Source organism: Argopecten irradians, chromosome 3 (assembly GCF_041381155.1).
Source record: "Argopecten irradians isolate NY chromosome 3, Ai_NY, whole genome shotgun sequence".
Classification (NCBI taxonomy): Eukaryota; Metazoa; Mollusca; class Bivalvia; order Pectinida; family Pectinidae; genus Argopecten; species Argopecten irradians.
Window position 1 is genome coordinate 34266719 of NC_091136.1, and position 17717 is coordinate 34284435.

A 17717-nucleotide genomic window follows, 5' to 3' on the forward strand; every position below is an offset into this window, starting at 1 on the left:
CGAGACACGATCGCAAATTCAACAAGCCGCATCACTAATCAACAGAATGATGAAGAAACAACACCCTGACATCATTTGCCAACACGACAGAGACTTGTTGAAGACAAGCTCAATCCGAGCTAAAGATGGTACACACCTGAAACCGTCGGCGGAAGTTGCTTTCTCCATCAGCATTGACCGGGCCATCAGACACATGAGGGCTTGATCTTATAATCAGCCAATCCTTTATAAAAAAAAGCCGTTTTCATGGCTACCCAAATATCACAAAAAGACCCATGAACACTCGAAAATACGCATTTATATATTACGAATTATATATCTTTAGCATGAATAAAAACAACTGAAAATTGACACGTGTATACTATTTATAATTTTATGATAAATAATTGACGAATACTTCTTAAAACTAAACATGTATTTAATCAGAAACATATATGTATAATTGTTTCTGACAATATGAATTAAATTTTATCGTATTAGTTCACCAGTTTAGTTTGGCCTCTATACTGGCATTGCGTGCAACAAAGTACATCAAATAATTACCAGAATATGATATCGGTCGTTTAATGTATATCAAATCAATTCAGCAAACCTGAAAAGCAGATCATTATGTATAACACTTAATCAGATTTTACAATTAAAGGCAACAGCAAAACGTCTGTAAATAACAAATATTTATTCATTTTATGGAAAACGATCATATTTTAATATCGTCAACAATTCAAATTTGTGAGAAGAATATACATACATGTAATTGCACATAATCAAACACATAATTTGTTTGTCATAGTTAATCTCCGTGTACATTTGTTACCGCTCATATCGGAACTCTTCCGAAAAAAAGATGCAAAATGCATAGCTCAAATGACGAGACGCGGGAAAGAAAACAACAAAATATACATGTAGGAGAATATGATAATTATGGTATATGTATTTTGAAAGGGGAAAAGAGAATTGTAAACATAATTGTTTTTCAGGTACAATCGGCTGGCGGCTGTACGTACTGTAAGTCTCGTTTCACAAGGTAAAGTTTACCCGTGTAAGCCGTGTGCTCGGCCGTCACGGCTCGGCGCGCCCGCTCGATGTAAGCTACGAAATGTGTTAATATTAGCGCAGAAACATTGAATATAAACGCAGAAACATTGAATATAAACGCAGAAACATTGAATATAAACGCAGAAATAAATAAATACTGGAATTACGTGCCACAAAGTACATCAAATATTACCAGAATATGATATCGGTCGTTTAATGTATATCAAATCAATTCAGCAAACCTGAAAAGCAGATCATTATGTATAACACTTAATCAGCATTTTACAATTAAAGGCAACAGCAAAATATCTTTCAAAACGTCTGTAAATAACAAATATTTATTTATTTTATGGAAAACGATCTTATTTAAATATCGTCAACAATTCAAATTTGTGAGAAGAATATACATACATGTAATTGCACATAATCAAACACATAATTTGTTTGTCATAGTGAATCCCCGTGTATATACACATATTTTACACATAACCTAGACAGTAATTCATTTGTTACCGCTCGTATCGGAACTCTTCCGAAAAAAGGTGCAAAATGCATAGCTCAAATGACGAGACGCGGGAAAGAAAACAACAAAAGATAGGAGAATAGGATAATGAGGATATATGTATTTTAAAGGGGAAAAGAGAATTGTAAACATAATTATTTTACAGGTACAATCGGCTGTACGTACTGTAAGTCTCGTTTCACAAGGTAAAGTTTACCTGTGTAAGCCGTGTGCTCGGCCGTCACGGCTCGGCGCGCCCGCTCGATGTAAGCGACGAAATGTGTTAATATTAGCGCAGAAACATTGAATATAAACGCAGAAACACTGAATATAAACGCAGAAACTCTTAATTCTATCGCCGAATCTGTTAATTTCACCGTCGCATCGGAAAAGTTTGTCGATTCCCAACCTCCGACAATGTAGCAATAAATAGCCGTGCACGTAACGAAGTTGGGTATATTGTGACTGATACCCTCTGTTATTCGGCCGTCAGCCGTCACGATCCACGGCGGACAGAAAAATACTTAATTTTACGGCAGAAATACTTAATTTTATTGATCGAATTGGAATTCTGAGGAAAAGTCTTAATATAAAGGGTTAATACTGAATAAAAAAGCACATATGTTAATCCTGCCGAAACTTGTTAAAAATTAAGTATTCTGCCGTTATTCTAACAAGTTTCGGCAAGATTAACACATTTTGGGTTACCAGTGTTACCGCTATTTCCCAGAAAGTACTGAAAGGATCTTTCTCAAATTTCATATATAGGTTCCCCTAGGGCCCTAGTTGTGCATATTGCATTTTGGGACCAATCAGTCAACAAGATGGCCGACCAACCGACGGCCATCTTGGATTTTGATAGTTAAAGTTTGTTACCGCTATTTCTCAGAAAGTACTGAAGGGATCTCTCTCAAATTTCATATGCATGTTCCCCTTGAACCGTAGCTGTGCATATTGCATTTTGGGAGTGATCGGTCAACAAGATAGCCGACCGGCGGCCATCTTGGATTTTGATAGTTAAAGTTTGTTACCGCTATTTCTCAGAAAGTACTGAAGGGATCTCTCTCAAATTTCATATGTAGATTCCCCTACGACCCTAGTTGTGCATATTGCATTTTGGGACAAATCGGTCAGCAAGATGATCGACAGGTAGCCATCTTGAATTTTGATAATTGAAGTTTGTTACTGCTACATATCTCAGAAAGTACTGAAAGGATCTTTCTCAAGGTTCATATATAGTATGTAGTAAAAGTTTGAAAAGCAGGGAAAAGATCCCTCTTTCTGTTGTCAGACATAGATCATTCTTTGGTGGGCGCCAAGATCCCTCTGGGATCTCTTGTCAATATGTAGAATTTCAATTTTGGTATGTGCTATATAGTAAGAGTAGAAGTGAGAAAAATCACAGCCAGACTGAGATTTGAACCTTGAACTCTCCAAACACTATAGCCAGAGTACTATATAGCTACCCATTGAGTTACCTGCAATAAGGTCGCTAAGTGATTTGATCCAGACCTATACTTTGTTCCCTCCCTTTTTTAGTCTTCGCACCAAACATACCACACAACCTTAATGTTTGGGTATCGCTCTGATTATAACACACAACCCACATTAGGGTATCCCCCAAGTTTTACACACAACCCATGTTAGGGTATCCGCCAAGTTTTACACACATCCCACATTAGGGTATCCCCCAAGTTTTACTCACAACCCACATTAGGGTATCCGTCAAGTTTTACACACAACCAACGTTAGGATATCCCCCAAGTTTTACACACAACCCACAATAGAGTTTCCCTCAAGTTTTACACACAACCCACGTTAGGGTATCCCCCAAGTTTTACACACAACCCACGTTAGAGTATCCGTCAGGTTTTACACACAACCCACATTAGGGTATCCCCCAAGTTTTACACACAACCCACATTAGGGTATCCCCAAGTTTTACACACAACCCACATTAGGGTATCCCCCAAGTTTTACACACAACCAACATTAGGGTATCACCAAGTTTTACACACAACCCACGTTAGGGTATCCCCCAAATTTTACACACAACCCACATTAGGGTATCCCACAAGTTTTACACACAACCCACGTTAGGGTATCCCCAAGTTTTACACACAACCCACATTAGGGTATCCCCAAGTTTTACACACACCCCACATTAGGGCATCCCCAAAGTTTTACACACAACCCACATTAGGGTATCCCCCAAATTTTACACACAACCCACATTAGGGTATCCCCCAAGTTTTACACACAACCCACATTAGGGTATCCCCCAAGTTTTACACACAACCCACGTTAGGGTATCCCTCAAGTTTTACACACAACCAACATTAGGGTATCCCCCAAGTTTTACACACAACCCACATTAGGGTATCCCCCAAGTTTTACACACAACTCACATTAGGGTATCCCCCAAGTTTTACACACAACCCACATTAGGGTATTCCCCAAGTTTTACACACAACCCACATTAGTGTATCCCCCAAGTTTTACACACAAGCCTCAGGTTCAGGAATCCCTCTGATAACTGTACCACCAATGCTTTAAGCAGGGTTTCTTCACAGACACCAAATGAAGTAGGAATTGCACTGTCAGACTGAGATTCAAACTGTAGATATTTTCTCAGAATTTAACTCTATCCGTTCGTCCATCCGAGATGCTTTTCCAACCTATAACTCCAATACCATTCAACTAATGGCAACTAGAATGTCGTCCTGTGTATGTGTATGTAATCAACAGTTCCATGTGAAGGTATATATATCAAAAAAGTAAAAAAAAAACTCAAGACTTTGTGTAAAGGCCTTTCTGTCTTCAGGTGCCTGTGAAGTCTTGTGTTTTTTCCTTTTTTGATATATAATACATGTATACAGAAGACATTAGACAATTCTAGCTTCTACCATGATGATATCTATATCTAGTATGTTCTTGCATGACTAAGGAAGGCTTAAAAAAACATGATGTTTGCACTAATCAGTTTTTCTACAGTCAGAGCTAAAAGCTTCAAAACAATTATGGTTTGACAATTTTTCTCTCGGAATTAATATTTGTCTCAGTTTATTTGATATTGACTTTTTGGTACTGGCTTTTTGTGTGGTGAGATTTATTTATTTGATAGTGATTGTAACTGGCTTTTTAGCCCACCATCATCAGATGGTGGGCTATTCAAATCGCCTTTCGTCCGTGGTCCGTCGTCCGTCCGTCCTTCCGTCCGTCCGTCCGTCCGTCCGTTAACAATTTTTGTTACCGCTATTTCTCTAAAAGTACTGAAGGGATCTTTCTCAAATTTCATATGTAGATTCCCCTAGGACCCTAGTTGTGCATATTGTATTTTGGGACTGATCGGTCAACAAGATGGCCGCCAGGCAGCCATCTTGGATTTTGATAGTTAAAGTTTGTTACCGCTATTTCTCAGAAAGTACTGAAGGGATCTTTCTCAAATTTCATATGTAGGTTCCCCTAGGACCCTAGTTGTGCATATTGCATTTTGGGACTGATCGGTCAACAAGATGGCCGACCAGCCGCCATCTTGGATTTTGATAGTTAAAGTTTGTTACCGCTATTTCTCAGAAAGCACTGAAGGGATCTTTCTCAAATTTCATATGTAGGTTCCCCTAGGACCCTAGTTGTGCATAATGTATTTTGGGACTGATCGGTCAACAAGATGGCCGCCAGGCAGCCATCTTGGATTTTGATAGTTAAAGTTTGTTACCGCTATTTCTCAGAAAGTACCGAAGGGATCTTTCTCAAATTTCATATGTAGGTTCCCCTAGGACCATAGTTGTGCATATTGCATTTTGGAACTGATCGGTCAACAAGATGGCCGACCAGCCGCCATCTTGGATTTTGATAGTTAAAGTTTGTTACCGCTATTTCTCAGAAAGTACTGAAGGGATTGTTCTCAAATTTCATATGTAGGTTCCCCTAGGACCCTTAGTAGTGCATATTGCATTTTGGGACTGATCGGTCAACAAGATGGCCTCCAGGTAGCCATCTTGGATTTTGATAGTTAAAGTTTGTTACCGCTATTTCTCAGAAAGCACTGAAGGGATCTTTCTCAAATTTCATATGTAGGTTCCCCTAGGACCCCAGTTGTGCATATTGCATTTTGGGACTGATCGGTCAACAAGATGGCCGCCAGGTAGCCATCTTGGATTTTGATAGTTAAAGTTTGTTACCGCTATTTCTCAGAAAGCACTGAAGGGATCTTTCTCAAATTTCATATGTAGGTTCCCCTAGGACCCCAGTTGTGCATATTGCATTTTTGGACTGATCGGTCAACAAGATGGTTGACCAGTGGCCATCTTGGATTTTGATAGTTAAAGTTTGTTACCGCTATTTCTCAGAAAGTATTGAAGGGATTGTTCTCAAATTTCATATGTAGGTTCCCCTAGGACCCTAGTTGTGCCTATAGCATTTTGTGACCACCATCTTGGATTTTGATAGTTTAAAGTTTGAAAAGCAGAAAAAAGAAGTGTAAGTTTGAAAAGCAGAGAAAAGATCCCTCTTTCATTTGTCAGACATAGATCAATCTTTGGTGGGCGCCAAGATCCCTCTGGGATCTCTTGTTGTGTAGTGAGTTTTATTTATTTGATAGTGATTGTAACTGACTTTTTGTGAGGTGAGATTTATTTATTTGATAGTGATTGTAACTGACTTTTGTGTGGTGAGATTTATTTATTTGATAGTGATTGTAACTGACTTTTTGTGTGTTGAATGTGCAATCTCTTCTTATTATAGTAGGCTACTGGGACTAACTTGACAGAAAAATCTCTCATTTTTCCATCAAGAAAAAATCATTTTGTTAGACAAAAAAAGCTTGTAACCTTGAAAAACATTTTTTTTCAAATTGAAGGATGTTGAAATTCTCTTTTTTTCATTAGAACATCATTTACCATTAAAGTTGTAAGGAAATAACTGGCACTCTCATCCTCCAAGGAGCATGTAATTAGCAATATATATATACGCTCTAACGCAAAAAGAAGGCTAGTCACCTTCCAATAATGTATTGCAATTCATTTCTAAATATGTCAATGAAATAGGCTGTTATAAACGCTGGAATTAGGAATTTTCCTACATTTTTTAAAATCTAAGATTTGATTGCCTTTTTGGATTTTTGGGGTTGTTTTTTTTTTCAAAAAAATCACTGAGAGTTAACTGTAAGAAATGCTGCAGTCAAGATGAAAATCTGTTTACTAAACTACTGTCAATATCAGATGTCGTTCTGTGACCATGTGACCATGATTGCGTTTCTTTTTCTCATCCATTTTTTTCACTTTGAAGCAAGATATATTCAGAGTATGTGATTGATCATTTTAATATGAAGTATCCCCTCAACTCTCTAATTAATTAAAGCTCTCAGTTGGAAGAAGGCCAGTTTTTTCATTAAATAAAAGTTATGTATATTAGAGGTGCAATACTAATGTTATATTGAAAAGGAAATATCAATTGTATGTTTTTGGTGTATAGTTTCAAAATTTCTTTTCGTATTTTACATTTATATGTATTGCCTAACCCACACATTAAACTTTGAAACTTATTCACCTCTCTATGAAATCTTCTGCCCAAAAGGGATTTCCAGAAATCTATTTTTGGTTTGGTTCTATTGTGGTCCCTATAAGTGTCTCCCTGTAATAGGAGAACTTTATATACTGGTATATGGCACATTACAATTTAGGTGGGAGATTTACGTATGTTGAGATGACAAGTCTTTTCCCAGCAAAACTATCGGATTCACTTTTGCCGATTACTACATATGGATTCACATTTATGTAAAGTAAAAAAAATCAGGGTCAAGTTTTAAGTAACAAGTCTCTCAGAAGAGAAACATGTTCACAGGAATCGTATTGATGGATAATGCACAAGTTAATCAAGTTGTATAGTTATCGGTCAGTATACATGTATATGGCAGACTCAGCTATCTCAATGCATGTATCGATTTGATGTAAAATCTCATAAAAAGATTGTGATTATAACAGAAATTGGATAGGTGACCATGGTATGACCCTCATACATCACATGCCTTCGTGTGGCTATTAATACCATCCTAGTTTGAGCATGTCAGGTTGGATGCTGCAGTTCCTGTTATAGACATCGATAATTGAAATTAATTCTGAAGATGCTCCCCAACAGATTGTCAACAAGTTATACATGTATCAAGCAATGTGATATATCAATATTTTCAGTTTTTATTTCAACATTTGAAAATTAAAATTCCTAATTACATTGGAATATCACAGAATTGTTTTTTTTTTTTTTTTTATGTATTCTGGGATCTGTTAAAAGCTAGCTATAGACATGTTTTCAAATAAATGACACATCAGAATTGTTTCTTGGGCCGTAATTGGATGTGCAGCGTTAAACTCAACCAATCCAGAGGCAATGGGCTTACTGTGATGTCAGTCTAACCGTTGACGATGACAGTGATGTACTCGCCGCTCATCCTGCGCAATACCTATTGCATACTGGGTTACAATATAATGCTTAACACGAGTTGATTGGTTGGTGGGCGTGGCTTAAATCGTGTGATATGTGTGACCCACGTGTGATAGATCCATCCTGAACTCATCGGATGTTACCGTATATGTATTCATAGAACTGCAGGGTGTGTCCATACTTTCTACTATACCTGCAGTTTTTACAACAGACGCTTTGTGATTCTTCAAAGGAGTGCAATTGTTGAGGAATGAAGATCATAGCTCGGGCAATAAATCCGATAATGCGGTTTTTATGAGCTGCTTCCCGTGTTAGACTGGATATTTTTTCGCGTCATCGATCGCTAGCATAATTCACGGCAGGGAATTCACGTCACAAACGTTACTTAGAGAACAACGTAATGGCTGCCGTGAGGCAGCCATTATGTTGTTCTCTAAGTAACGTTTCAAGGACAAACATCGTACGGTCGTACATCTAACGTTGTTATTGTTATGACTTCTATGTGGAAATGCAGCAAATTGCCTCTAATTAAATGCTAAAATGGCCGATGGAACCGTTTGTACCGTTTGCATTCCTCTCCAATAAACAGGTCATTTTGCATGACTATTTATTCTATAAACTGTAAGATTTTGTTGGTAATTTTGTTTGGGTTCCGATGAACAAGTGACGGACGGGGTCAAATATGTCCCCCGTGCAGTCACATTCTTTAATTAAATGTTGACAACCTCCTCTCGTAACATCAGTTTTTTTTAGTTTTTTTAACTAATCTCATGAAAAGATAATCCTTTATAATGAAGATCAAGTATTTCACGACGATGATCTTCCACATATGTTTTTCTTATCGGGCACAGCCATTTGCCTATCAAACTCTAGAACATTGTCAGAAAAACTCCGCCCACTCGTTCTATCGCCTGACGTCAGGTAGGCTATTTAAACTCCGCCCCTCCAGATGATTGACAGAACCACTCGACCAGTTGATCTATCTGTCGCTCAACATATCGTGGTATTACATCATTAATTTGTCAACGGTTAGACCGACACGACAGTAAATGGTGGAATATGTCCAACTTTTTAACCAAAAGGGTCAGAGTAGCCACTTTTTATGAACCAAAAAGGATTCAGGATACCAAAATGCTCCTGAATGTGCACCTTTAGAAAAACATAGCTCCATTTCTGCTTCATCCTTTTTCTGCAACTTTCAGTAATATAATTCTATTAGTAACAAACATCAAAACATGTGTTATAACTCTCTAGTATTTGTATCATATATCTTAATGTCTAAATGATGCTGGACCAGTAAATATATACTTCATATTGAAGTTGGTCGTTAAATGTGACTCCAAAAAAGTTCTGTTAATATGTTTTCAAAAGCAAGCAGTCGTTATACAGGGGTACATGGTGTATATAAATTAGGCAGGAATTACTGTATATAATACTATTGTGATATATTGTGAGGTGTTTGTTCTTAACTTCTTCATGAATTATTTCAGTTGAACTCTTTGTTTAATTCTGTGAAAGGATCCAACCCTCCCTGGTGAGATATCCAAGTCCTGTGATGTGATAAAGGAGACAATAGGTCACAGTGGCCATTGTCTGACAGTGATCATCCCGGAGCCCCACACGGAGCCTCACACGGCACTTTATATCTATATCCTACAGGATTGTACATTTAACAGGAAATTCAACTCACAGTGTCTGAACTCCTATACATTTATTGTAGTAATGACTTTTGAATGCTCTTTGAATTATTTAAGCAAGTGTACATCAAAATCACCGATAAAGCAAAAACAACCATAAAAAGGAGACCTAGCCGTTTCAAATGGTGTGACCATCTAAGAAGCCATTTTCATTTTCTTTCAAGGATTGCATGGTAGCATTGAAGTTACGCTTGAAGTAATGTTCTTGAGTTTTTATGCCCTATAGCTACCATCATAAAGTGTTATTCATGGCTGTCCCCGAGTCACATACCAATTTCTCATGGAGACATGAGCATTTATTTCGTAATAAAAATGCTTGCTTTCAATACTGCTTCAATGAGATACATACAACTAAATGGATATACATCTTATAACTAAATGGATACCTGGTGCCTGTTGTGGTTGTTGAATGGTTTAAAAGGTGTCTCAAAAAATCTAAGATGGCCACCAAGTTTAAAATCTTTAAAAAGTAAATCAGTTGATGTCAATGAAAATTGGTATGCAAGGGGTTTTTGGGGGACAACGAATATCATGGTTATAGTTTTGAAGATGTCTGGAAATCCAAAATGACTGTAGTAGCCGATAAAACAGTCAAAATATTAGACTTCAAATATCTTCCAGCCTTCAGACAGAATCCGATTGAATTGTAGAAAAAATATATACATGTTGCGAAACTTGATCTTGTCTTTATTGGAATCTAAACTCCCATGTGATATTTACCATATGCACTTAACCCCAGTATATTGATAGTAATAGCTGACGGGTAGTGGATCTGGGCTATGTTGTTCAGACTTCACCAACTTATCAGTATAGTTTTAAATCTAATATGTCTGCTCAGACTTATCTATAATGATTCTTATAGTAAGACAAACTTGTTACTGATAACTGGTGAAACCAAACTTGGACCACAATTAAAGAATTTATTTTTAGATGAATGTAGAAGTGAAGGAGAGGATATATATTCTACTGTGGCTAGAAAAAGGCTGTAAGGCAGTGTGCATCAAAGAGCTTTGGTGACTGTGAAGTGAAAGTAATGAAAACAGCCTTCACGCTTGACAGGCGAGCACACTGAACCAAGGTCAATTAGAAGCTTTACATCAGTAATACCAAATTGGATCTGACATGGTTTGTTTGTGATTTTCACCATCAGAATGAAACCTGCAGAAAATTAATGGGTTTTTGGTTGATACTGAATGGTAATTGATTGCATATTATAGTTTTTCTCTTCATTTACATCAGGGATTACAACTTTAAAATTCAATTATGCTCTTGTGTTTTAATGAATTAATTTGGAACCAGTGAATTGTCATACCTCCCTGATGAACTGTGATGAATTTATTCCAACTCTGCTACTCCTTCACAAATAGAATTGACCTTGCATGCCTTTGTTATTTTCACCTCAGTGCTAAATACCAGGACAAATCAAGGTCACATTTTAATCCAATATTCCTCTTTAGACTCACAAACAAAACCTCTTGAACTTGCTTCACCTCAGGTAAGAATGGACATTCCAAGTCATGACTTGATATATCCTCAGATATACTAACTTTGGCAAACCTCTCAATGATATAAACTTAAAACTAGTTAAAAAAAATGGGGAGGGGGGAGGGAGAACATTTTTAGCTCACCTGGCCCGAAGGGCCGGTGAGCTTATGCCATGGCGCAGCGTCCGTCGTCCGTCGTCCGTCCGTCCGTCCGTCCGTCTGTCTGTCCGTCAACATTTCCTTTAAATCGCTACTAGTCATAGAGTTCTGCATGGATTGTGACCAAATTTGGCCACAAACATCCTTGGGGGAAGGGGAACAGAACTTGTATAAATTTTGGCTCTGAGCCCCTGGGGGCAGGAGGGGCGGGGCCCAATAGGGGAAATAAAGGTAAATCCTATAAATCGCTACTAGTCATAGAGTTCTGCATGGATTGTGACCAAATTTGGCCACAAACATCCTTAGGAGAAGGGGAACAGAACTTGTATAAATTTTGGCTCTGACCCCCTGGGGGCAGGAGGGGCGGGGCCCAATAGGGGAAATAAAGGTAAATCCTATGAATCGCTACTAGTCATAGAGTTCTGCATGGATTGTAACCAAATTTGGCCACAAGCATCCTTGGGGGAAGGGGAACAGAACTTGTATAAATTTTGGCTCTGACCCCCTGGGGGCAGGAGGGGCGGGGCCCAATAGGGGAAATAAAGGTAAATCCTATAAATCGCTACTTGTCCTAGAGTTCTGCATGGATTGTGACCAAATTTGGCCACAAACATCCTTGGGAGAAGGGGAACAGAACTTGTATAAATTTTGGCTCTGAGCCCCTGGGGGCAGGAGGGGCGGGGCCTAATAGGGGAAATAAAGGTAAATCCTATAAATCGCTACTTGTCCTAGAGTTCTTCATGGATTGTGACCAAATTTGGCCACAAACATCCTTAGGAGAAGATAAACAGAACTTGTATAAATTTTGGCTCTGACGCCCTGGGGGCAGGAGGGGCGGGGCCCAATAGGGGAAATAAAGGTAAGTCCTATAAATCGCTACTAGTCATAGAGTTCTTCATGGATTGTAACCAAATTTGGCCACAAACATTATTTGGGGAAGGGGAACAGAACTTGTATAAAATTTGGCTCTGACCCCCTGGGGGCAGGAGGGGCGGGGCCCAATAGGGGAAATAAAGGTAAATACTTTAATCGCTTCTTGTCCTAGAGTTCTGCATGGATTGTGACCAAATTTGGCCACAAACATCCTTGGGGGAAGGGGAAGAGAGCTTGTATAAATTTTGGCTCTGACCCCCCGGGGGCAGGAGGGGCGGGGCCCAATAGGGGAAATAAAGGTAAATCCTATAAATCGCTACTTGTCCTAGAGTTCTGCATGGATTGTGACCAAATTTTGCCACAAACATCCTTAGGAGAAGGGGAACAGAACTTGTATAAATTTTGGCTCTGACCCCCTGGGGGCAGGAAGGGCGGGGCCCAATAGGGGAAATAAAGGTAAATCCTATAAATCGCTACTTGTCCTAGAGTTCTGCATGGATTGTGACCAAATTTGGCTGCAAACATCCTTGGGAGAAGGGGAACAGAACTTGTATAAATTTTGGCTCTGAACCCCTGGGGGCAGGAGGGGCGGGGCCCAATAGGGGAAATAAAGGTAAATCTTATAAATCGCTACTAGTCATAGAGTTCTGCATGGATTGTAACCAACTTTGGCCACAAACATTCTTTGGGGAAGGGGAACAGAACCTGTATAAATTTTGGCTCTGACCCCCAGGGGCAGGAGGGGCGGGGCCCAATAGGGGAAATAAAGGTAAATCCTATACATCGCTACTAGTCATAGAGTTCTGCATGGATTGTAACCAAATTTGGCCACAAACATCCTTGGGGGAAGGGGAAGAGAGCTTGTATAAATTTTAGCTCTGACCCCAAGGGGGCAGGAATGGTGGGGCCCAATAGGGGAATTAGAGGTAAATATTCAAATTTCTTCAGAAAAGAAACAATGAACCTGTATCCAGAATATTACTTGGCATTACAAACCAGGTGAGCGATACAGGCCCTCTGGGCCTCTTGTTAGATCTGTTCTGAAGAGCGATTTTAATGCCTATGATATATAGAAGAATAAAGTAACTTGATTGAAATCTTTCTTCACCTGTAGAATTTAGAATGTTTTGCTATAAATTTTGCAATCATTCAGATGAGCAATACAGGCCTCCTGGACCTTTTGTTTTGTATTAACATTCAAATAAAGTAAAATTTGTCATTGATATTAAGATTTTGAGATTTTATGAAGGATCCTGGAATAAAATGTTGATATATAAATAATCTTCCTAGAAATTAAATAAGGCTATGTCTAAAATACTGTGCAGCATTATGAATTAAGATAAGACCAATAGTATAATCCACATAGTGATACTGAAATATTTTATTGTCCGGCCAACAGAATCTTAACTACATAAAAACAGCAGTTGACTTTAAATTGGACCAAAAAATAGGTTAGATATGTGTAAGTGAAAGGCCTTCTGGGATATTAATTTTTATCACCATTTTATTTATGATGTAAATGCAGCCCTCTGTAACAGGATTATTTCTACATAGATGATACTGTAATATTGTATAAAGTGTTCAGTATGTCGGTGAGAGGGACTAGGTTTATGGGGATCTGAGAGAGCTGTTCTCTTGTCATTTTTTTCAGAATCAGTAATTGGATCCTACCGTATTTTCCCTATTAAGAGTGCCTCCTCTAATAAGGGCGCCCCCACGTTTTTTGCTGAAAAAAATCAGCTAATTTCATACAATTTTTGTGCCAGATTGTGACGATTTGTCTTTGCAGACGCTAATAAAATACTGTTTCACATCAATCTGATGCTTAACAGATATCCGATCAGCTATAAATTTATTGCATTGGGCAACTTAGGACATCTTTGCCAAGTGTTTACACATAGAAACAGCGAGAATGCCATGTTCAAAACAAAACGTGTCACTTGAATGCCCTACACACGTGTATGGATGAAGACTAACTGGCAACAACATTTTAGCGATGTCTGTACAGGTTTTATGAATACTTACTGTATATCTATGATAAAGGTTACTAAATAACAGGAATGTTATCATTTCTAAGCATTTAATTGTGTGCTCTTGTCGGTATTTCCCATCTGCCACAAAACGAAAGTAGCGATCGAAAGCACCATCCGCCATTTTGTGTACGCATGGTAAACAAACAGGCTAGCATGAAATGCCAAAATTCCGTGAAACAAACAGACATATTTAACCAATGTTTAATATTTCTGATGGATACATTTCTTCATAATTATGTAATTTCAATACTTACTTGACTTCAAAACGTAATTTGGCTTTAGTAAGTTTCAGAAAAATACAAAACTAAAAGCAAGATGACTATAGTCTGTTTCAAAAAAAACCATCTAAAAATGGTCTCAAATAACGGCGCCCCCCTAAGCCATATACCCGCACCCGGCGTCCTCATTAGGGAAAATACGGTATTTAGTTTTGGAAATAACTACATAATACCCTAAGGTTGGTAACTTGGCTTATACGGTTATACAGAATTATTGGACTGGTTTTATTCATTGTTTAAGGTAGGTCCATACTTTTGAAAAACGCGCCAATTTACATGACACAAACCGAAAGCCACAGAGATTATTTGAATCCCAAAATGGTTTCCGATACGCTACGACATTCCACTTGGATATTTTTTCAATAGTTAAAAATTGTCTTAATATAAAATCGAATGTTTAAAATTATCAAATAAATCAATTAAATGCAATGAAGTAAACATTACATGATATTTCTGAGGTTTTTACAGTTCCTGCCGTAAATGGGAATGGATTTTCAAACACCGGAAGTAACGTTCGTCACAATAAATGATATAAGGGGACCAAAATTCCAGAATTCTACAAAACACTGCATACGGACTTCCTTAAAACATAAATTTGGAGAAAATCATAAAGATAAACAGACATAAACCAAATTTAATATCATTGAAACATATCAACTAGTGTTAAATGTTGTTGTTTTTATGCAGTTTGATTTTCAAAAAATAGTTATTTTGGACTTGAGAATACCCTATAGTGGCTGAATATATATTCCATAGAAATGAATTTGATTTTACTTTGAATTTATTTTGGATTAGTTATTTACTAGCTTTATACCATTTTTACCCCATTACAAATAATAGTCAAATATGACCTATTTTAGCACTGGAGAAAATGGGGTAGGGTTGTGCTTTACAAACTTCAAGCTTGCAAAATTGTGAAAGTTTTATCAAGGACCCCATGTTTTTAAATAATATTCGAAAAATATATTACCTTGGGTATATCATATACAAATACTGTGAAATTGACATGGGTTTTCTTTTCCTTTTTTTTTTCTTATTGATTTTTTAGGGATGAAAATATGCCAAAACATGCTTACGACGTATAGGAACGGTCCTGCGAAATAATGAAAATTGTTAGGATTTGTAAAATACAACAGTTTTATATTTTGTTCTATCGTTAGAATTTTAGGACAAAAATCAACAGAATTGAGACTACATTCACCCTTATATTACAAAAAATATAATTTTATCAATATTTCAATTTTCGGTCAGCAAATTTGCACAAATGGTATATTTCAAGCTCAAATATCTCCAAAAGTAGTTGGAGAATTTTTCTTTACATATTTGAAATCTGCAAGAAAAATTCAAGAAGATAAGACATGGGTTTTTCCAAAAATATGGAGCTACCTTAAATTGTTTTAAGAGATTATGAAAAAGTTGCACTTTATCAATTGAACTTTGACCTTGGAGTCATGACCAAAGAGTGACATAATGGCATTTTGGGAAGTTTATCCATATAATCAAAACATAATATTCCATAGTGAATTGTCTGAAAATTCTTTTGGATGTCAGGATGATGTATGTTTAATCTGAACTTTGACATCCTCTATAATAGCTGTTGTACCGATTGATTGTGATGGTCTCTTAGACGGAGACTTCGTAAACCTTTTCATCATTGTCTACAACAGCTCTGCTACGATGGACGCTTTTTGGAATTTTCATTTTTGAAAATGTATCAAGTTTTGTTTGCATTGTGACACCAATTGTATTTCCTGCTAATAGGAACTTTAAGACTTGATGGTATATGTCTAGACCATGTTGTGTTGATATTGCTTCTGTTATAAAAACCAAGATTGGTTATGGGATATATTTTATAGATTTTCATTTTTAGATATGTAAAAGGCTATAGTGTTACAAATTGCCTTGTGACTTATCTTGCAACCAATCCTGGAAAGGTTACACGTGAATATCAGTCTGGAAACAAAAACCAGGGTTTACGATACACTGTGGTATTATAATTCTCAGCAGAAAATATGATATTGTCTGTAAAATTGAAATTAAATCTGTGGAACCAAAAAAATGCTGACAGTCTTGCTGGACATGAAACAAGTTACCGGTACAATAAAAACAGAAAAGAGCTGTTGTTCATGGAAATGTTTTATCAATCAAGTTAAGGAACCATTCACAAGTCAAGTTTGGTTCCTGAATTGCCCAGTCTCTATGCCACTCATGCTTACTACAATTCCTTCAATGCAAAAGTAAGAAGGCCTTGGCCCTTTCACCACTGAAATTCCATAATGGACTAGCTGTTCTAGATTTTGAAGAAGAGACCAAATGTGTTTTCAGGGATGAATGATTTGGCTAAATTCCATGACAGTTATAATGTGTTCTTTGTTTTTGCAGCCTGGGTCAATGCCTGAATTTGTGACTATAATCCTTATTTGTTCTTATATGTGTTCTAGGACTTTGAATTTATAAAGATATATCTGTTGTACTTGTAGGGGTTTGAAGGCTACCTGAATGTGGATTTGGATAACGACCAGATTGTACACCTGTATGACAAGCTGCCATCACTGACCTACACCACCATTATCAGCAATGTTTCTGGTGTACTCCTACTACAGGTAAGGCATTTATTGAATGTGCAAGGCATGTCTATATGTTTAAAGATGCTCCACCGCTGACAAATGGTGTTTTTTCATTATCATAAACAGGAGGAGACGATTTAGTATTTGTCTTCAGTTGCAAAAGTTACTTACTTTACACTATTACCACAGTTAAAAAGTTTGAGCTTCTAATTTTAATTCAAGTTACAAATATTAAAAATAATTAATTACATCCCGAAAAAATTCCGTGGCACTATATCCTATATGAAATGAAGTACTGATTGCGCATACACCAAAGGAGAAATAAATTATTTCATGTTATTTTTTGTTTTAATTAGGCATATATATACACGATTAAACACCAATTATAGTTCAAATGAAGAATATCATTTATGCTCTGTTGGCGGTGGAGCATCTTTAAGATCATGTAATGTTCAACATATAGCATATTGACTAGTTGTATCCATTTTTAGGTCACTTGATCATAGGTCATGGTGATCTATTGCGATAGTCGTTTGTCTGTCGTAGTGCGTCATGCTTTGTAAAGTTTGTGTGTAGACTAACATTGGAAAGCTTCGAACGAGTTCGAAAATCAACTTGATTTGACTCTAACTTATTTACAGAGTTATT

General features: G+C 37.2%; 1 protein-coding gene across 1 annotated transcript in view; it reads left to right on the forward strand.

Moving 5' to 3' along the window:
- LOC138319642 (UDP-GalNAc:beta-1,3-N-acetylgalactosaminyltransferase 2-like) overlaps positions 1-17569 on the forward strand; it is a 247000-nt gene extending 229431 nt beyond the window's left edge. Inside the window, exons 7-8 of the mRNA XM_069262791.1 lie at positions 16983-17105; positions 17561-17569. Of these exons, the coding sequence (XP_069118892.1) occupies positions 16983-17105; positions 17561-17569 (132 nt within the window). The remainder of the gene's footprint in view (positions 1-16982; positions 17106-17560) is intronic.
- The last annotated feature ends 148 nt before the right edge of the window (positions 17570-17717 follow it).